The 21,423-nt window shown below is 48.3% G+C and overlaps 1 protein-coding gene and 1 pseudogene across 6 annotated transcripts in view; one reads left to right on the top strand and one right to left on the bottom strand.

The window, feature by feature from the left end:
• CACNA1E (calcium voltage-gated channel subunit alpha1 E) overlaps positions 1 to 21,423 on the top strand; it is a 455,081-nt gene that overhangs the window by 172,819 nt on the left and 260,839 nt on the right. For 5 of the 6 annotated variants that reach the window (XM_088801607.1, XM_088801608.1, XM_088801612.1 and 2 more), the window contains one exon: positions 1,123 to 1,388. The exons of the other annotated variant lie outside the window; for it this stretch is intronic. In XM_088801607.1, the coding sequence (XP_088657733.1) occupies positions 1,123 to 1,388 (266 nt within the window). The remainder of the gene's footprint in view (positions 1 to 1,122; positions 1,389 to 21,423) is intronic. 6 annotated transcript variants of the gene reach the window in all.
• LOC109448671 (MORF4 family-associated protein 1-like) lies at positions 3,395 to 10,516 on the bottom strand (annotated as a pseudogene).

The raw sequence follows: 21,423 nt of genomic DNA on the forward strand, positions 1-21,423 counted from the left end.
CACGCGTACCTCGGCTCGGCTGGCTCTCCCCCTCCCCTCCTGTCCCTTGCCCTCCCTGTCTTCGCCCCTGTTCCGTGGAGTCTCGGGATGCCGGGGTGGAAGAGGAAGACGGAGTCGTTAGTGAGCAAGTTCGGTCCTTGGACAGCTCCGGCGACAGGCCACCGCTAGGCTCGGCTGCAACCTGTTCCTCCCTCGTCCAAGTGCTCGCCCGCTGCCCGCCCGCGCCGCTCCCGCCCTCTCCCGCCCTCTCCCCGGCGCAGCCGCGGATCGCTGTTGCGTGCTGATCCGGGGAGGCGGCCGCGGCGGCGGCCAGCGCTCCGGGCGGATGCTGGCACTCGGGCTTCGCTGCTCTCTGGATACTGCTCAGCATCTCTGCCAGACGCAGGAGCTTTGAACTCATTTGTCTCTCTCTGGTTGGATCGACTTATTTTGATATTTTGGGCGTTGCGGTTTACGCAGGAATCTCTCTATTGCTCTCCCCTCTCCCTCCCTCTCTCTCAACCTTTGGATGCGTCTGTACTGGCAGATTTAAAGACCCAAGTCTTGGCTGTGGAATTTCTTGGATGGACTTGCAGGGGGCTGGCGTTTATAAAGCATGCCACCATAACCTCGTCCTTGTGTTATTATTTTTTTGTTGAAGTTCTTTTGTTTTCACCCCCCCGCCCCCAACCAATACATCACCAAACTGTTACCTAGCGGGTCGGTTGCCTGCCTCTCTCCCAGGACTAGGTGGTGCGTCTGCCAGAAGAGGAGCTATGTTTGAAGAACAGCCTACTCCGCCCCTCTCCTCTTCAGTCCCTGAACGCCACCGCACACTGGCATTTTGAAAAAAAAAAAAAAAAATTGCCTTCAGAAACTGAGCACCCCCCCAGTCCTCTCCTCCCCCCCTTTTTCCTCCTTGAGGAATGGAGCTTCGCAGAGGTTGTATTTAGATTCAACAGTTCAGAGCGGCGGGGTCCCTGCTGCCGCCTCTCCGAAGAGCTCGCGAGGCTCCCCGGAGGGGGTGGTCCCCGCGCCCGGCTGGATGCGGCGCTGAGTCTCCGTGTGTCTTTCTGCTTGTTGCTGTGTGCGGGTGTTCGGCCGCGATCACCTTTGTGTGTCTTCTGTCTGTTTAAACTTCAGGATGGCTCGCTTCGGGGAGGCGGTGGTCGGCAGGCCGGGGTCGGGTGATGGAGACTCGGACCAGAGCAGGAACCGGCAAGGAACCCCGGTGCCGGCCTCCGGGCCGGCAGCCGCCTACAAGCAGTCGAAAGCGCAGAGGGCGCGGACTATGGCTTTGTACAACCCCATTCCCGTCCGGCAGAACTGTTTCACCGTCAACAGATCCCTGTTCATCTTCGGAGAAGATAACATTGTCAGGAAATACGCCAAGAAGCTCATCGATTGGCCATATCCTTTCTTGCCCACCATAACTCCCCTCTCCGTCTTTGCATTTCTTCGGGTAAGGGGGGAAACCGAGCATGAAATTTATCCCCCACTCCCTTCCTGGTGCCAATTTCCCCCTTTGCTGAAGTGCACGCTTTACTTCTGTGCATACAAGGGGCAAGGTTGGTGCTCTAGAAACCAGTGTGGGCACTAGTGGTTATCAAGGTAAGACTTTTGGGTTTTGATTTTTCCTGTGTGGACATCTCTGGCATCTCTGGGTGCTTGGTGGTGTGGTTTTGTCCGATTCCCAGGCCCCCAGTCCCATCACATTGAATAGGTTGCTCCTAATCAGGGCTTTCTTTCATACTCAGTCCCCCTTTTTCCTCCCTCAGAGCCACCACTTCAGCCCCCACCCCCACCCCCTCCACCGCTGGGGAGACAACTGCACTCTCTGCCTGTAGGGGAAGTCCAGGCTCCATGAGGGATTTCTCAGTTCAGAAGCTTCAAGAGTTCTGGGCCCAAACCCTGTAGACAAATTGACAAATAGATAAATAAAACAGGCGTTTGGCTGGAGACCCAGCTAACTCTGGGGACTGAGTGGAAGTTCCACTGAAAGTGCAGTGGATGAGTGTGTCAGGGGAAGCAGTCTCTAATGACACAGCCCAAGCAGCCCAGCTGGAGTTCTCCTTTCAGCCAAAGAAGAGCAGTTTACCAGGGCCGCTCCTTTCCTTAGTCCTGGGTTGGGAGCCCCTGCGTCTTAATGCGTGGCCCCCCTGAGTGCTCTCTCAGTGCCCAGGATCCAGGCAGATCTGCCAGGCCTGAATTCATCTGCTGAAGGCTGCTCAGCTGAGCCCAGAGGTGCGCAAGCAATCTGTCTGTCCCTAGCTCCCAAGGAACGGCTCTCCACGTAGAGCTGGTGGGGCGTCTCTGATGGTGGCAGTGTCAGAGTGAACGGGCATAGAAGAAGCTTCTTTGCAGGGTTAAGCAAATGCACCAAATGTAGGCTGCTGTTTCTGCATCTCACTGCCTCATTCTTCACTAGGAATTTGGGTGTCTGGCAAGATCTTTAGGAATTGAGGGTTGCTGGGGTGGTGAGGAGGATTCGTGGTAAATATGGGGGTCGCCTTGGAGACATGGGACTTTGATGCTTGTGGAGAGAGATTTCTTGGGATGGATGCACCTGCAAAGGAGGCCCCACCTCTTCTTCTCTTTCCTCCCTCCTCCCCACCCCGACCCTCCAGGTGTGCAGCACTGACACAGCTGGAGCCGGACTCAGTTCCTAGTACCAGTGAGGTGTGCAGCTGGTGCCCCTCAGGGCCTGGGCATCTCTCTGCTGCCCCCACCCCAGTCTCTGGTCCTTCCCCCTTCCTCCCTAGTTCCCTGTCTCAGCAGCCCCGCGATTGGCTGGCGCGTGGTGCTTCCAGGCAGCACCCCTCATTAGAAAAGAAGGAGCATCTCTAAGCAGATATTCTTCCTGCTGCTGCACGCATCCTCCCCCAGCCCCCCCTGTCTGGGCTTCCTCTCTCCTCCTCCCTGCACTCCCCTCCCCCGACCCGCACCGAGAGATGGGGCCCAATGGGGCCTGAGTTGAACATGCTTAGGGTGGGGGCATTGGGGAGGGGAAGGGTTCAGTCCAGCAGGCCAGACTGCCGGGGCGCTGCACAAAGCGGACAGATCTCATTGTGTTGCGTGCTGCGGCGGCAAACACTCCTCTAGTCAGGTCTCTACTGATTTCCCCACCAGGCCCCCCCTCTCCAAGCCCGCCTCTACACTAAAATTTCTCACCCAGCAGGTGCTGCTTTCCTGTGACCCTCTTTTAGGGGCGTGTTTACTCAGACAGGCTCCTTCCCTTTCCTTGTGGTAGACAAAGCCGCCCCACGGATGGCAACGTGCCTGCAGCCATCGTTGGTGCCTTGGAGGGAGCCACCCAAACTCCCCAGGCGGCCCGGGCTCCGCATCCACCGTGGTTCAGCACCTTGGGCACTTCCAGCTGGGCCCAGGCTCCGGGCTGGGATCTCAAGCACGTTTCCTACACCACGCGGTGGCTCCTGTTCAGGTTTTTCTCTTCAGCTGGAAAGACACCGCCTTCCTGCCAGAGGTTGGGAGCGCAAGGTGCACTGTGGGTTTGGACTCCGCCCTTTCCGTGTCTCAGGCCAGAATGGGCTCAAGCGTCCAGAGAGAGTCAAAGGGAGGCTAGGGAGTTGATTTCAGTATCATTCTCAGTGAGTGGGCAGTGAGCCCGTCCCAGTGGTCTCTTCTATCCCCATAGTTGGGAATTTTCGATGTGGTTCTACAGCATGTGGGCAGTGGTAACAGTGTTCAGAGAACATCTGCTAAGGTGTGTAGAGGAGCCCTGTTGGCAAATATAAAATACACTGTGTTTGCTTTTTTCTCCTGGCTGTACAACGTCATGGACTAGTATATATCCCCTCTGCTGGTGACCATGTGGAAAAATTGTGCATCTGTCTGTCCTGTGTTTTCTCCAGTACCACGTGCATCTAAGTTCCTACTCTGATTTCTCTTCCTTTCTCAACATCCAGCTTCCTGAAATACCCGGTAGGGAGGCCGTGTGAGCGGCCCTTACCAGTGAAGCTTTAGAGCTAGGCTGTCTGGGTTCCCGTCCCAGCTCCTTCACCAGTTCTGTGACCTTGAAAAGTCACTTCTATTACTCTGCGACTCAGTTTCCTTGTTGGTGAAATGAGGAAAATGATCATGAGTTACTGGGAGAATTAAATGAGTTATTAATACGTATCAAGTTGCCTAGTCACCTAGTAAACACTAGCTATTATTATTAGTGGAGTCCTTCAGAAATTTCAGTGTACCTGAAGGGGAGGCATCTTAGTTCCAGCTCTTCTACATTGTTCCCTCTTGAAGACCCCAAGGGACAAGGGACAGCACCCTCATTGCCTGGGGGTGGTGGGGGGCAGCTTGTTGAAATTTCAGAATCCCAGAGTCTCACTTCAGACTTTACGAAACCAGTATCTGCGTGTTAATACCAACCCCAGGCAATTTGTGTGCACGTTAAAGTTTGGGACGTGCTTCTCTGCTCTTTGTAAGAGGCACCTTTTTGAGAAAAGGAAGGATGTTCAGAAAACATGTCAAGACCTGCTTTGAACTGACACAGGTACATGCAGCATACCGGAGGGTTTTGATTATTTGTGTACCACGCCTTTTGGGATGTTGACATCTTTCGTTGGCTGCAGAAAAGCCCCTGGACTAGGAAAGGTAGAGTGCACCTCTGTAAGCTGTGTTGGTGGTGACGTAACACTGCGTCATACGGGTCCTTCATCAGATTGGGCCGAAAAGATCAGTTAAATGAAAGGAATGATTTAATTTATACTTGTAGGACTCTGACTTGAGCGGTGGGTGTGGTAATTTTATCCAGTTATTAATAGGAAAGGTCTAGTTCTTGGGGGAAGAGAGGCCTAAAATAACCCAGACTTGTCATGAAAGATGGTGGCACCTCAACTGCCCACTCTTTCATTTTTCTTGAAAGTTACCTCTGCATAGGCAGATAATTTTATTTTCTTACAGCCCTCCCTTCTGCAGTGGAGGCCGTAATGTAACCTTTTGGAAAAAGCTAATCCGATTTAAATCATGGTATTACATTTTATATGATTCCTCTTTTTCTTTCTTGCTCATTTAATAGATCTAACAAGAAGGTTGTCTTTTTCTCAGGGAATTGGCTGCTCTGAATGTCATCCCACGTTCCCTGTGCCATATGCTTACCAGCTCTACCCTTCTGTGCCCAGGCCTGGTTACTCCGTGGCCATACAGGGTCTCCCTCATGGTGTGTGAGATGCCCCACACTTGTTTGCCCTTTCTCAGGTGAGAGGATGGAGGGAAGAAATGGAGTGTCTGACTTGGAGCCTCTGTGCTGCTGATGGGCAGGGGAAGATTTTTCCCCCCACTGATGGCGCGGGTCATCTCAGCAGGGGAGCACATGTTTCACGTGGAAGTGAACATGGTTTAAAGTAGGAAGATCAAATGTGTTGGCAGCCACTGAGTGGAGGAGGCTCATTACAGTGCACCTGTGGCTATTTATCTGCTTTTCTCCTGCTTTGCTTGCCTGTAAATATACAGCACCTCGAGGGATAGTAGACGGTAACCCTGGCAAGTTTTCAGGTTTGATGTGGCTGTAACGGATCGTGAGTCAGAGTGCCTTGATGAGGGCCGAGGGTGACAGCTAACCAGGACGAAGCGTGTGATTATACCCTACGAGCAGGTCAGGCAGAAAGGCCTCACGTCTGCTGTGTACGTGGGCACGGATGGATGTAGACAGTGAAACACGTAGCTACTGTAACTGGCACCCAGGCTGCAGGACATAGGTCTTCATTTTCTAAGGCTGTCCCAGGACAGCCTCCAAATGGCCTGTTGGCTCTGCCCTTGACATGAAGTGTGGGTAATGTTTCCTCTGGAAACCAGGCTGTGACTTGTTGTGGGGACCGGTTGTCATTGGGGTGCAATCTGGAAAGCGACGTGGAGTGGAAGAGTTTGACAGAAGCGAATGACTGAGGGATGGCGACAAAAATACCTAGAATGTGATAGTTTTGCGTGTTGGTTTGTATGTCGTCATTGCCCCAGTGGCTTTCCCTACAGTGGGCGCAGAGCACACTGTGATTAAATGAGGAGGAAAAGAACGAGAAAGCCCTGCCTTTTATCTTCTTCGGAAAGATCCAGACTCTAGAATTATTAGCTCCACCCACAATTACTTACCTCTTTTTAGCTGTTGCTGTACAAAATGTAGGTATTTCCTCCCTCCTCCCCGCCCCCCCAAACTCTGCTGCTTTCCCTTCTTTATAGAACAGCTGGTTTCTTTCCATCTTCATAGTCTTCGTTACAATAAAGCTGAGTCAAGGTCTGCGAAGCTCTCAGAAATCTTGCAGGCCCTTTGACACTTTGTGTTCCATCAGCTGATCTGTGGCCTCCGTTTTGTCATTCGCAGGGCTGCCTGGGACATGCGGCTCCCCAGCCAAAGCCCAGCCTGGCAGCCCAGCCGGACAGAGGCAACTGAGACCATCTTACTTTGTTTATCCCTGACCACAGAGAGCTGAAAGGGGGAACCTAAATGTGACTGTGATGAATACCTTTTTATTCAAGGCGAGAGAGAGACCAATCCATCCCTTCGGTTTCTTTTTCTGCCCAGTCCTCCACCCTTTTCGTCTTCCTGCATTTCTCCGTGTCTCATTTTTAGGTTCAGCCTTTGTGAATAATTCATTATATGTGTGGGTTTTTCCTAGGATTTTTCAGAAAAAGAAGGTTATTTGTCTTCCTCTTGGATATGAGCAAGATCTCTTGCAGAGGGCCAGCCTCCCAAATCAACTTTTTCCGTGAAGTCCTCTGTTGTGCATGGGACCGGGACAGAAGAGAAAGGTAGTTGGGGGGTTGGGGAGGGGTGGGACTCTCTCTTAACGTGCTTTTCCTTGCTGTTTTTATAATGACCGCGTCCTACTCAGTCCTGTACATTCGGGTACCTATAAACATGCAGCTATGCCCCTCTATTCAGAGAACACGGTTAACTAGAAGATAGTTATGTCCCCAGGTGCTTTTCACTCTTCATCCTCTGGTCATCCTGGATCTTCAAAATGATAGATGCTGAGAGACTGAGCTAAGAAGCAGGCTCAGTAACCGCGTCTTTTCAAATTCCAGTGAGTTCACATAGGAATCTGGAGGGGGGAGCAGGCATGGAAATTAGTGTCTAACACCCCCCTTCTCCCCGCGCCCCCCACACGACTACCAGCACCACATGGCCTCTGAAACAGCCTGTGGGGGCAGAGCCCCAGAAAGCAGTTTCCAGGCTCTCGGCCTCACATAGACAGGTGCTGGCTCAGGTAGTAAATGGCCATCAACTGTGATTGCATGGCCATCAGCTGTGGCTAGTTGGCCGTCAGCTGTAACCAGTGAGCCATTGGCCACTAATATAACTGCTGTGGCTGTGCTAGCAGAGAGAAGAGAAAGAATGGGGGCTAGCAAGAAGATGGCGGCTGGGCTGGCAAGCGTGGATGGCGGTTTGCGGACAGTGTGAATCCAGCCTCCAGTGAGAGTATAGTGCCGCCAGAGAGAATATAGTGGTATGACTCCCCTACCTATGGCTCCGTGGGTGTTCCTTTTTGGCCTCACCATATCCTGCGTTCTTGTATGGGGAGCGGGAGCAGAGACCCTGCAGGCCTCCCTGCACGACAAATGGCGCAGCGAGCAGGGTCTCCCACACGACACAGCCCCTTGCAAAGAGGGATACATGGGCCAGGGACCGGTATCAACACTTCTGAAACATTCCAAGCCCACACAGAGAACTCGGGTGGGTCACCAGTCACGTTTGCAGCATCGCTTTTCATTAAGGACAGAAAGTACAACACAAAGGTATTCGGCTCCTCCGACCTCATGATCTGTCTGAGGTATTCAGTCACTTCGGGGAGGTGTCTAGGGTGTATTGGGGCCCACTGAGTGCCCCAAGTATGTTTGTTTACTTAATTTTCCATTCCCTGTATCTTTGGCCAATCTTTGGCTATGACCTCTTCACCCTATTTATGAGTCCCCTGTCCGCATCTCTGGAAAGTGAACAGCCAGAGGGTATGGTTCAGGGGGAAACGGGGGACCTCTAAAACAGCACTGAATGACTTTAAACCTTGTCAGTTATCTGCACCTGGCAGAGCAGTGGGTGCTTCTTAGGAGCTGCTTTTCTTATTGTGTTTGAATTCCAAGTTTGTAGGACTAAAGTTTGTAGTTCCACTCGTAGCATTCTAGAATATATATTTTAAAGGCCTACAATAGACCTATTTTTAAAGTAGTTCACCTGGAGGTAGGTGGGCAGGGCTTGGGACTGTAACACTGGCTGTCTCCAGTTCCAGGCCCCTGTGGCCCAGCCACGTGCGTGGGGCTTCAGGGAGAGGCCCTGCCTGGTGCCTGTGCCAAGTGTGGTTTTTTCCCCGTGGGTGGTTGATTTGAATCACTGTTGCAACTGTGCATAATTTTGAGACTTTTTTTTTTTTTTTTTTTTGCTGCATTTGGTCCTGCTGCATGTGGTTCCCCCATCTCTGGAGACTTTGGAAAGCCTGGTTCCGATGTACGCATTGGCTTTTCTAGAGGCTTGTTTCATTAAAGCCAGGGGGTGGGGTGGGGTGTCTTTATTTCTTCCTCCCCTTTCCAGGAGGGATGTAGAGGATGTGGCTGAGCAGTGGGACGCAGGTTAGAATCGACGTCAGGAACTGAGGCCAGGGAGCATTTTCTGGAATCTTCTGTGCCCAAGGTGCAGGGTGCCCTGAGTGGCCTTCGGGACCCAGAGAAGAGGCTCAGAAAACCATGACGAGGAGGAAATTAGTTGTTCCAAGCCTTTCCCACCCTTCTGCTTAGCTGTAGGTTTGAAGTTTTTTAAACTTTCTGTGCCTCTTTCTCAATTTCCACACCATTGTCTCACGGGGCTGGTCAAAGTCAAGAAGCATGAAATGGATTTTCAACAGTCACTCACTAACATCCTGGCAATTTCCAGCTGTGTGCTTTGGGGAACTATTTTGCCACTGTTCTGTCAGTGACTTTTCTTTTCAGCAGGTGATTCCACCAGCATCCAGGCTAATTCCACTTTTAATTTCTTTGTTTGAAGTCTTCCATATTCACTTGGTGCTGCTCGTTCTCAAATTTCTGTGTGTCTCAGACGCTCCTGAAGGATTGGTTAAAATACAGATTCCTGGATCCCATGCCCAGAGTTTGTTTGTTTGTTTGTTTGTTTCTTTCTTTCTTTGTTTCTTTCTTTTATTCCAAGCAAATGAATACTTTTATTAACATGGTAATTTTTTTTTTTTAAACACATGGTAGGGTTTTGACCTCAAATATTTGTCAGGTCTGCTACTCAAATAAACTTCTAGCTGGACAACTTATGAACCTTGAAGACACCTAGTCCCTGTCCACTTTCGGGTCCAATGCAGACAGTCTTTGCATTCCTTCCCCAGCCCCTCGAGGGCTTTTGCAAATGTTTCTTTCATTTTATGCCCAGAATCCCCTGAAGTGCATCAGGGTAGTCTGTCAACTTGTGTGGAATACCAAGGTCTCATCCCCTATTCCAGGTTCCGTGTCAAATGAAGCTGAGTTATGTTGTCCAAACAAAGTGACCAGACAGATTACGTCAGATCGTGTGCCACATAACATTCAATTTTGAACAAAATACACCTCTCCTCCTTGAGTCTCACATAGAAATTTAAGTCCCAAAATACAGACAATACCCCCTTCCACCCCTTCTTTTGATGCATCAGTCCTAGCCAGATCAGCTCCATTCCCCGTTCCCGGATGAAGTCTGGTCCCTTCTTCAGCTTCTTTAGCAGTGGCTGCATGGAGTCTTCTTCTAGAAGTAAAGCAGCTCCTTCAGCACCTCCAGAGCTGGAGAACTTCAATTCTGAGTCTCATGTGTCATGCGCAGATGCACAGTTCAGGGAGCTATCAGATCACACAAGAAAGAACGAAACACCTCAAAACTTAGAAATAACTAAAGCCCAGGAACAAATGTGACTGCTGTTGTAAGAGCTTACAATCTAGGCCCTAATTCTTGCACGTCAGAGCATGTCCCAAATAGAAGTGACTTCCCCAAACAAAAACATTTAGCAGTCGAAACTCACATTGAGGTCATCAACCATAGACCACAGCAAAAACGTAGTGTACGTGAGGACAGAGGACAGACAGAGGAAAAAAGAGAAAACAAAGGCTGTCTGGTTTCAGCTTCTCCAGGGTGTCCGCCAGTGTCCATCAGTGGACCAGAATCCATTGGCTGCAAACTGGCGACTCTCATTCTGGGCGATTCGCTTTTCTCTATCCGCCGGACCAGCATCGCTGTCTGTCATCTCCGCAATCTCCTTGGCTTTCTCCTCGGCTTTCTCACACCTTTTGGTCACTCTGCCCTCCACTTCGTCGTTTGGATTCTGCAGATGATTCCGAGTGCTGTCCTCCGAGGCCTCCACCTGCGCTTTGATCTGGATGAGCATATTGTCCATCTCCCACAACTTGCTCCTGTTCCCTGTATACGCTTGCCCTGCTCCCAGGTGAGAGCTGCCATATCCTCCGGCATCTCGTGGCCGACTGGAAGCGGAAACTGCTCGAAATCCTCCTCGGGCTCCAGCACTTCCACCTCCTCCAGTTCTGCCAGCGCGACGATGTCCTAGGGCCGCATTTTCCGCCGCCGCTACTCCGGAACCGCAGAGAAGAGGCAAACAAGATCCAGAGTTTCTGACTCGGTAGGACAGAAGTAGGGCCTGAGAATTTGCATTTGTCACAGGTTCGCGGGCGACACGGGTGCTGCTCGCCTTGGAGCCACACTCTGAGAACCACTGCTCTGCATTGTTTTGTTACCTGCCTGGCAGTATTTTAGAGAAAGCCAGGGGTACAGATCGCTCAGGACAGCCCCCATTCCTAAACCTCAGCAGTCTGAAGGCCTGCTGGTGACAAAAGCTGGTTCTTTGGTTCAGGAAGTGAAGCTTTGAAGTTTCCTATCAAAGTGCAGAGGATTTTGGGTGGGAAGGCATGATAAGTTACTATATGGCGTTGTTGGCTTAGAGTTAGTTCTTATTTGTTGTGGCCTTATAACTGAGACCAGGCTCTTCTGAGCACAGGTGTAGCACATGCCCCACTGAACTATGCTAGGACTTGGTGGACATTCAGTAAATGGTCATTGAATGATTTAGTTAATCAGTACTATTGATTAATAATGGGCATTGATGAAGTGCCTGTGATGAGCTTTGTGCTGCTCTGACCTGAACCTGTGGGACCAGGTGTGGCCCTAGTGGCAGGAGAGGAGGTGGCTAGGAGGTAGTGAGGGCACTGGTTGGCTGGGAAGGGATAGAAGGGTCATTTCACAGGAATTTGGAGGTTGTAAAAGACAAGCTTTCCCTACTTTGCCATCTTGCTAAGGATTGTTGCAGGTTGTGAAAAAAGTATTTGTTGTTACTTGGAATTTTGTTAAACAGAACTCTATTAATTGGCAGCCACAGGTACATAGTACAATAACAAATGAGACTTGCACCGATAGCCGCCAGGCACCACAAAACGCCTAGTGCTTTCTGAATGTCGTCAACGAATGTCCAACATGGCTTCAGTGGTGTACACGCTTTATGGTATTCAGAGCTTTCGTAAATTATAATCCATACTGATTATATGAAACAGCTCTTTATCACGTGTTTTTTTGTGTTAAATTAACCAGAGCATTCTTCTCCAGCCACACCAGGTAACAGAGGAATCGCAACCTTGTTCTAGAAATTAGTCCTTTCAAGTCTAGAAATACTGTAGAACTTGGAGACGAATCCTGGTACAATTGTCATATTGTCCGGTGGTGGTTAGAACGAAAGCATTATTTCTAAGTGGATGGATAGCTCAGTAGGTCTTAGATTTGCAGGTTCTCCAGCTAGTAAGCTGGTAAGCATCTAACTGGGTGTGTGTGTTTCTGTAGGCTAACATTGAAAATGAACAACCGGTATTTCTAAGAGAGATTTCACTAGGCATCTCAGCAAGATGTTGACAGATGATACCTTCCTGAACTTGACTGAATTATCCAACCCTTATGCCTTGAGATGTTTCCATGCTCTTTTATACTCCCATCTCCTTTCTCCTTGGTAACGGTCAGGGGATGTTTGACTTCAGACTGTTCAGTTGCAGGTTGATGGTCTTTAGGTGCTTAAGGCAATGGAACTTTAGAGTCGGGAATGGCCTGAATGACCATCTTGATGACATATAGGTGAGTCTTTTTGGAGCTGTTAGGTCCCTCCAGTACAGTGTTTATTTGCTTTCTATATTAGGAGCACAGATCCTGTTGAAATCTGATCAATGCTATGGACTCCTCTTTCCTGAAAAATACACATACAATTGTGCATTCATTTCCGGGGGTGCAGGGGGGAGGGTGGTGGTCCATGGATCACAATTTAATAACGCTGACTATGCTAGAAAATTCCCACATTCTGGTATGTTAGGATGCTGGGCTGTCAGGAATAGTGATTCCCAACCCAACATCATATCCTTTAGGTACAAGTATGACAGGAACGCCCCGTGCACGAGCTACAGAGATATGTTTGCGCTAGTGCATCCGCCCGACAGCCATGATAAAACACAGACATTCTAGCCAACCGGCGTTCACTCAGTGCAGGAACTCTTTCTGCATCACCCTGATAGCTGGCCACTGGCTTCCAGGGACAGAATGCTCTTCTGTTACTAGAAAACGTAAGGTGTAGGATGTTGAAATAGTCCTCTGTGTAGCTTTTCTATCTGCTTGTTTTCCTCCTGTTTCTGTTTTATGAAACAATACAAACCGAATCTACTTCTTGGTTGCTGAGTGGTCCTGTGGTACTGAGTAGCGCTGCTGGTGAGAATGTTTTGTCATGATGGGTATCTTTTTATCTGTGCCGTCCAATATGGTAACCACTAGTCACGAGTGGCTCTTGCGCACTTGCTATGGCGCTATTGTCACTGAGTACTAAATTTTAAATTTTATTTGATTTTAATTCATTTAAATGTAAATAGCCACATGTGGGCAGGGGCTACAGAACCGAACAACAGAAGCAGAGCGGCTAGCAATGAGTCAGAAAGCCTCCGTCCTGTCTGGGTTCTGTCATTTGTTTGCTTGGTAAGTGGGCGAGGCCTCCCGGTTTGATCTCCCGGGCTTCTCATGGTGCACTTTGCACATGGCACCAGCTGCCTCAACCACCATAATCACCTTCTGACCAGCTGTTCCAAGGAACCACTAATGCCCGCAGGCACCATCCGCTCCCAGGCCTCCATGCCTCTGCACTTACTGCTCCCTCTGTCTGGAATGTCTTCTCTCTCTCCCCCTGACTTCTGGGCTTTAAGACTGTACTCAGTGGTCAGACAAGTTTAAATGGTTTCCACTACACATTGTCTCTAGACTCTGCTGTTTAATGAGTGAGTTCTCCACCCTGAGCTCTGTGTCGTCAGTAGACGGGCTAGGCATGTGCTTTCGTTCAAGTAACTGATAAAAATACGGTTAGAATCAGGCTCATCGTCAGTGCATGGGTCATTGCTCATGGAATGTTCACCTTTTCTCAAATGTTCTGAACTGTGCTTTAGCCAATTGACATTTCTCTATTTTGTCTGTAAGAATACTGTGTGAGATAGCCTTGTCACATGCTTCGCTGAAATCAGTACATACTTTTATGACTATTTCATGTCTGTTTTCGGCTTCTTGCTTCTCTAAAATCCACTCTAGGTATCGTTTTCAGAGACTCATTGAGACAATATTTTATTGCTTTACTTGATAATAGAAGTGTCGAACCCTAGAATCTCAGGAGTTTTAGGAGCTATTAGACGTTGTCTAGCCCAGTGCTCAGTTGATAAAAGCTTTGCCCTAGAATTCAGGATTTACTGTCCCTGCTTGGGAACATTAGAGCATCATGGTTAAAAACATGGCCTTTGGATTCAACTTTTGGTACCATCTGCACCCCTTCCTAGCTGTGTACCTCAGGGGAGCTCCTTAACCTTGCTGGGCCTCAGATTCCTCAACTATAACATGGAAATAGGATTTTTACCTAAAGGGCATATCTTCCAGGATGTTTGTGAAGATCAGTGAGATAACACATGTAAAATGTTAGAACAATGTCACGTAGTAAGCTGTGAATCAATTTTAGTTGTGCGTATCGAGTTAATTCTGGATGAATCGGAATTACACCTATGCCGCTAAGTCTTCTCCTTCTAACAATACCATCTACTTTCTCCTGCCTCTTGTCAGGTTTCCAACCTGAGCACTGCCAGGCAAGGATTACATGACCTCGTGTGGGTCTTGTAACCTCTCTGAGCCTCAGAGTCTTCAGGCGTGGCCTTGGGGAGATCACTTTCTCTGCTTTGCCTTCCTTACATGACTGTTGGGAGTTTGCATCTGCTGGTGTGTGTGAAAACCCTTTGTAAGCATGTGAGACACCCATTAGTACTAGTGTTACATTGGCAGAAGTCGTAAATCTCTAACATTTACTGAGTATTGACTGGGTGGCAGGTTACTGTGCTAAATGCTTTATTGCGTTTATTCCTCATGACTGTCCCACGGAGATATGCATTCTTGTTTTCTCCGTTTCACAGTTGGCAGGATTAAGGCCTGGAGAGGTGAACTCATCTGTCTGTTTACACAGCGAGTGAGAGCTAGAGGCCTGGGTCAGAGCCTGCGCTCTCACCTGCTACAGCGAGGTCGTCTTTCCACGAGTCTTTATTTTTCTTCTCCAAGTTACTGGGTTTACATTTTTTAAAGATAAATTTCAAAACATCTACATCAGAACTCATCTTTCTTCATATGTTTCCATTACTGAAATTATAACAATATGGTCCCTAAGGACACATTGGATTTATAAACCAGAAAAAAAAATCTTCAGGCAAAATAATGATGCTGAATTTTCCCAGCAAGCTTCTGATAAAAAGAGATCAGGTATTTAAAACCATCAACCTGTAACAAACTCACTCAATTTTGTTTTTGCTGGCACGTACATGGTAGCCAGAATTTTCCGATGGCCTGATCAGTGGCATATGGCAGGACCCCTCTGGGAGTGCCAACTCGGCCTCTGGGCAGTTTTCTTCTCAGGTTGCCCACCATCTAGCTAACTATTCCCTGTCCACTCAGGTTTTTGGGTCTTTAGGGTCTCCATCTTTGTTCTGTCAGAGAAGAGAGTCCAGATTGGGATCCATGAACTGTGGAGGAAGATTCTGGAAGGTTTAGAGGGACGTGACAGGGAGGTGGGAGCCCTCCTTGGCTTGGAGCCCTTGGACATTTGCCTAATGAGCTTGGCGAAGGTCATCTTACCAGGATACTAGAGGGCATGTTACCCGAGGAAACTGGACACTAGGGTGGATGAGAATGGAGAACTAGGATGGGCCACTTCGTTTCTGCAAACCAGGCAGAAGACTCAAAAGAAATTAGGCAGTGGACTTCAAAAAAAAAAAAAAAAAAAAAAAAAAAAAATTAAAGGAACTGCCTCTTCTTTCTGCTAACTTTGGATTGTATTGGAATTTGTATTTATGAAATAACTGAGCCATATGGATGCTCAAAGATGCGTGTGTTCTTCTGGTCTGTTGAAATGAGGAGCAGTTGAAGGGTGTGGGCTGGTCTGGAGGAGGGGTGGGTGGTAACATGAGGAGGGGGCAGTTCTGGGGATTCTGGGCCTATGTAGATGCAGAGGGTCTGGGCATTTTGGCAAGATAATGCTCCCTTCTCATAGATAGTCACGTATGTATGCGTTTACTTATTCTTGAGATCTCACCGTCTGCCCCTCCTCCCCCAAGTTCTATGGGTAAGGGTGTTCCATCTTCTCTGGGTAACTTCTTTCCCTGGCGATGATTAGAGAGTAACAGACAAATGGCCACCCTGAATGTACAGGCTCAGAAACACTGAGCTCATTGCTTTCACAAACATCAGTAAACAGGCTCAAAAGAGCAAAGCAAAGGAGTAGATTCTGGGAAATGAGAACGGTCCAACCGCTGCCCACATTTCCACTGGGAAAGAGGCTGGGCTCGGAGCAACACTGAACAGTGATAAGGTTTATCATCTTGCTTTTTCTCTTACCTTCATTTATTTTTATCATATGGTTCTTACCAACATTCCACAGGGACCATGGTCCAGACCTGGAGAGTCACCCGTTCCTCAGCATGGACTCTGGAGTGGATGGAGGGACTAACCTTTAATGCCTGTTGTGGGACTGACACTCTGTAGTGTCCTTTAGAGACATATATCATTCAACCCAGGCCTGTGGTGTTCTCATTCTATAGATGATTAGCCCAGGGTCACAGGTAGATACAGTCTGACTGACTCCGTGGGCTGAGCTCTTCCCGTGGTACCTCACTGCCTCAGGTCAGACCAGGAGACCAGCAGGGTTTCTTTCTCCACAGAGCATCTCTTTAGGAGGACACTAGGAACTGCCTGCCTGTATCTAGAGCGCCCACTGGGTATGAGACTAAACCCATAGAGGAGTGAAGGATTGATAGATGTGAGAAGAGCAAAGATCTCTTACCCATCATCATGGTCATCGTGAAATGGGTCTGAGACATCTTGTTGTGTGTCATTGGGACGTGAGCTTGACCTGGAATTGGGACTCTCTGCTCTTTTGTCTTCCCTTCACCAAAAGCTCCACTGCCACGCTTCCTTTGTCACTCTGCAAAGGATCTTTGATTTGGAAATGCCAATTCTCCTTTTCCTTTTCATTAAAATGTATTAATAATTTATTGATATCATCAGCATGTGAAGTCCATTTTCTTTCTTCCAGCCCTCAAGGAAGTCTATCCTCGGTCTTCTCTTTTCCGGGCCACCCGGATGTGAGTTGTAGTGTGGAGGAGACAGCTTTAATGACTTTTTCTCGAGCTTTCACTTTGCTGAAGACTTCTGCTTTGCAGCTCATTAAGGAGATGGGGGGGGGGGGGCAGAGGGCTGCATAAAAGACTTGAGTGTCCCGATAGAGGGTGTAGGAAAAGCTTGCAATAGGTTTATGGAAAGCAGCCTTATGCTCACCCCCACGCTACCATATGAGGATTCCAGCCTTTTATTAACTATCTCTAAGAGACGTTTCTAGCCAATCCAGCTTGTCATGAAGCTCCTTAATCTTGAAAATTTAGAAATATTCCCATTGACATTAGATACTTCAAGCGTATTCCTAGGTGTCCCAGGATTTCCATCAGTGTCGCCATTAGTAGATTCGTCAAAAATGCCTTCTCTAAATTGTAATAATGGGTGTTCCTTTTTCTCCCCAGACTTCCCGTCCTATCATGTTACCTATGAGCACGACAGAATACTAGAATATTAGAGTTACAGGGACCTAAGAGAAACGCTAACCAAGCCCTCATTTATCGGTAAGAAAGCTGAGAAGCCAGAGAAGTTGAGTGATTGGCCACAGGTCTCGCAGTGACAGAGCAGAGACTAGAATTCTAGGGCTCCTGACTCTAAGTCCAGAACTCCTTTTATCACATTTCCTCTTCTTTTCTTCAATATCCTCCTTTCTCTGTTCAGTCATCTTCCTGCTAGTCTCTCATCCTCTTCTGGGGCTTCCTCACCCTTTTATTCGTTAGCAAGTACGTGGTTTGGGTATTTCTCTTGGGGTGGAGTATGAGACTGGATTTAGGGATTGTGATTAATAAGAAAGGACTTAATTAAGAAAAAGTAGGAATGGATAAAAGCAGGATAATTCAAGAGAAGCCAACCGTCACAGATGCAATGAGAATGGGAAACAGTGATTCAGAACAATAGATAACACTCTCTTTTTCTAAAAATGTTGCCAGAAAGAAGTCCTTGAGAGCTGCCGGAGAACTTTATTAAATGATAGTGCTGCATTCAACAGGCAACGCTCTTCTACCCAGCATAAAAGCAAGGTCACGGCTCAGCAGATGGGAGAATGGGTGCTCAGGCAAGCACTCATCACAGAATGCTTTCAGGACTCTTCAGCAGCCCCAAGGAAGGTCAACCTTCCAGACCCTACCCTGGAAGGGCTATGCTCTTGAGAGCAACTGAGTGGGCCTGGGATGGAGGAAGTAAACTCAAATGAAAAGATCCTTTTCTTTGTTGAACCCTCAACTCAAGCCAAGAAGCCGGGGGAGTTTATTGGGTGGCGCTGAGAACAGGTTCCCCAGTTTCTCAGGGCACAGGGCTGATAATCCAGAGAAGATTCCAGATTCTCATCCTGGCTCTGGAAAAGTCTTATTCCTCCTCTGGTTTCAATATCTGTGTCTGTAAAATGAGTGTGTTGGAATAGTTATTAGAATGCTAAGGCACCTTTCCATTCTTCCCATTGTGTCTCTGGGATTCTCGTGTCCTCAGTTATGTCACCGGACGTTGAGGACACCATTAGCTTTCATTGCCTTCCAGCATCTAAAGCAGTGTTCTTTTCCTTGGTTGTACATTTAAATCAGCCTAAGTCCTAGAAATGCTGATGCCCAGACAGTAGCTGAGACAAATCCAACTTTTTGGAGATGGATTACCTGTATCTTTAATTTTAAAAGGCTTCCCAGGTGATTCTACTGTGCAGCCAAGGCTGAGATCTGCTGGTCTTCTAGATCAGGGATGTCCAAACTTTTTTCACCAAGGGCCATGTGCGGTAAAATACACAAACAGCCGGGCCACTCACTAGAGGTGAAGTACGTATTGCCTCACCTGGTTTATTTAAGTAAACTAAATATGTTTTTGGAATTTGCTGCGGGCCAATTAAAAATGGATTGCGGCCACAGTTGGCTCACGGGCCGCAATTTGGACACCCCTGTTCTAGATGGAGAAGTGAACCTTTTACCTGATTTGTTTCTTTGGATGGTGTTTTAGTCACGGGTCCTGGCTGATTCATTTCAGCCCTCTTGCAGGGTACCGTGAAATAGCAGGAGCCCCCGGGGTTCCCAGAATTCAGCCTGAGAGAACGGGCTGATTAATTTTTATGTTTCACGGTGCTGGCAAACCACTCACCTGTGGCTGCTTCTAGCACATACCCAGCTGCACAGGTACCAGCCTCTGTAATACAGGTGATGCTTCAGATTCCATGAATGCAGGGGTAGCTCAGGAGACAAGTTGAGGCTAGGGGAGAGGACAGAATGAGTCATGCTAATCCAGGAGGCCCTCGAGCAAGTGACTGGAGACTCACTAACCTTGCTTCCTACTCATTTGTTAACTAACCCTTGGGCCTATGTGGGTTGTTCCAGCTCAACTTCTCTCTGATCCAGGAATTCCTTCCTCAGTATCCTGAGTGGTCTCCCAGAGACATGGAACTTACAGTAAGTGGTGTACTGGGACAGGCTGGTCCCAGCTCTTGGATGTCCAGTGTGTGTATCTCTGCCCACTTCCATGGGCGTTGATGTCAAGTTGGCAGGTTGACATTGCCAGGGAGAGAGTATTTACACTCCAGAAATTGGCAAATGCTGCATATCAGGGCTTTTCTCCCTTTAGAGAGGCTGGTTGTTATTTCTTAATACAACACTTAGTTTACTGCTTAACAAAACACGTAGTCCATTCACTTATGGATCCGTACAATGCTTCTCTGTGTTGCCCCAGTCTGCCTCCGGTGGGTATTCCACCCTTTGGTCTGAGTCTTACTCTCGGAATAACTTACACAGCGTCTAAGCCCCCTAGGACAAGCTAGCCCTTCGGGTATTTGAAAACAGCTCTGAGGTCACTCTTAAGTCTTCTTCCCTTCCCAAGCAGAGTGTACTTCATGCCTCAGAGTTTTCTCACGTGGCTTAGAGGCTCAGTAGGTATCTTTGAACACGGGGAATATTGCAGGTGTTCAAAGGAAAACAAGAATTCTCCCAGAAATGATCTGTGGACTCGTACAAAAGGCTTTTCATTTTCTTTGTACATTCAGAGTACCGTGTTGATCTGAAGTAAGGTATAGACTTGGGTGTGGTTGCTGATTGCAGCCCACATTCTTCTTTTCCTCAAATGCATGTGGCTGCCGGAACTCGGGATGGGCTCGAATTTATCAGAGCGTCATCAAAACACAGCGTCTGGTTTCTGAAACAGGTAATTTTCCCACCGCTGTTTTGTTTTCTTCCTGAGGCTTTCTATACCCCACCCCTCTTCTTTCTTCCCTTTTTTGTACTGTTCAATCATTTGTCTACTGATCACTAAAGCTGTGGGTTGAATGACAGCGTTTTCAGTCCGGGCTTCAGTCAGACACATACAAAGTGAGTTTGTTAAGACTTCTCCAGCTGACTATCACGGAGGTGAAAGGCGGAGGGAGGGCAGCTGCTGCTGTCCTCATGCCTCTCAGCTACCCCTCCCCAGCCTTTTGGAATTGGGGCTCGGATGAGCCTGGAACTGACCTCAGTGTGCGTTTTACCCAAGTAGCAATAATGTGAACTTGTTTTCAGTCATTTGATATCGAGGGCAGGCCCGTGGAAGCCAGATGGGAATTCCTGAAAGTTTGAATGTAGCTTTAAGCCAACATTAAAGAGTCATAATGCTAAGAATCTTTTGCTTTGAGTAACTGAGTCCGTTGAGCTCCGTAAGAGAGCAGTGGACAGTAGTGGCAGATAGAAAGCCTTCGGGGTCTCTGAGCTTTGCTGTGCTCTCTTTGTCTTTCATTCATTAGGATTTAAGTCTTTAGGAGTAGGTGTAATGGCATTACCATCTTCTTGACAGCCAGAGAGAGCGAGCGCAAGCAAGTTGCACGCGTGTGTTTGTGTGTGTGTCTGTGTGTGTGTGTGTTTGCAGGACTGCCTGTCAGATGGTGAATTTGAACAGAGGCAGCTGTTGCCATGGCGATGGCAGGTTGCATCCCACCACCATGGAAACCAAAGTTAAAAAACTGATGTTAAGGCTGGAAGTCATGTGATACATTTTTGTTTTGTTTTGCTTTAAAAAAAGAAAAGGGGTTTGGTTTTTCAGTCTGTTTTTTTTTTTTTTTTTTAAATATGAGGTTGGTGAGTGGTGAGAAAAGTTGCAGTAAAGGGAAGCAGTGAGATAATGACATGGGCCAACATGAAGTAAGCACCTCTTTTTTTTTTTTTTTTTTTTAACTTGTTAACAGAGCACTTCTCCTGTCACGGGTGGGGGAGGAGATGCAGTGTGGATTTCCAGATGTGTGGCCAGAGTTGTGCACTGGTGACTGTCACGTGGTGAAGCACAGGGGTTCCACCCTCCTGCCATTCGGTGGCCCTGCCATGTGTGGTCTGCCCTTTGCCCATCAGCCCAGGACAGAGACTGGAAACCTAACATTAAGAACTGAAAAAAGAGATGGACATGGAGGTCAGGGTGTGACTTACCCCAGATATGAGGGTGGTCCACACGTGGGTGAGTTCACGTGACTAACATTGTTTTTTAGGAAATTGAAAAATTCATCTGTAGCCCCTCAGAACCTCCAAGAATACGGTTACTCTGTGTATTCCCTCCTTTGGGTGAGTCCTGTGGGTTTCGTTTTCCTGTTAGCTCAGCCACGGGAGTGAGTACAAAGGAATCCAGAAGGAGCCCATCCAGAGCACGTCAGCTCTGGGCCGAGGCTGCTTGGGCCTCTACTTACCTCTTTCCCTGGCCTCACCTGCTGGGGCAGGGAGGAGAAGGCTTGCTGAGAGACCCTTTGGATCTCCATCTTTTTCTCTCATACTCACTCCTGCTCCCTACCAGGATCTGGAGAG

This window comes from Rhinolophus sinicus, chromosome 11, assembly GCF_057876585.1.
Source record: "Rhinolophus sinicus isolate RSI-liver-muscle chromosome 11, RSI-T2T, whole genome shotgun sequence".
In the NCBI taxonomy this organism is placed as follows: Eukaryota; Metazoa; Chordata; class Mammalia; order Chiroptera; family Rhinolophidae; genus Rhinolophus; species Rhinolophus sinicus.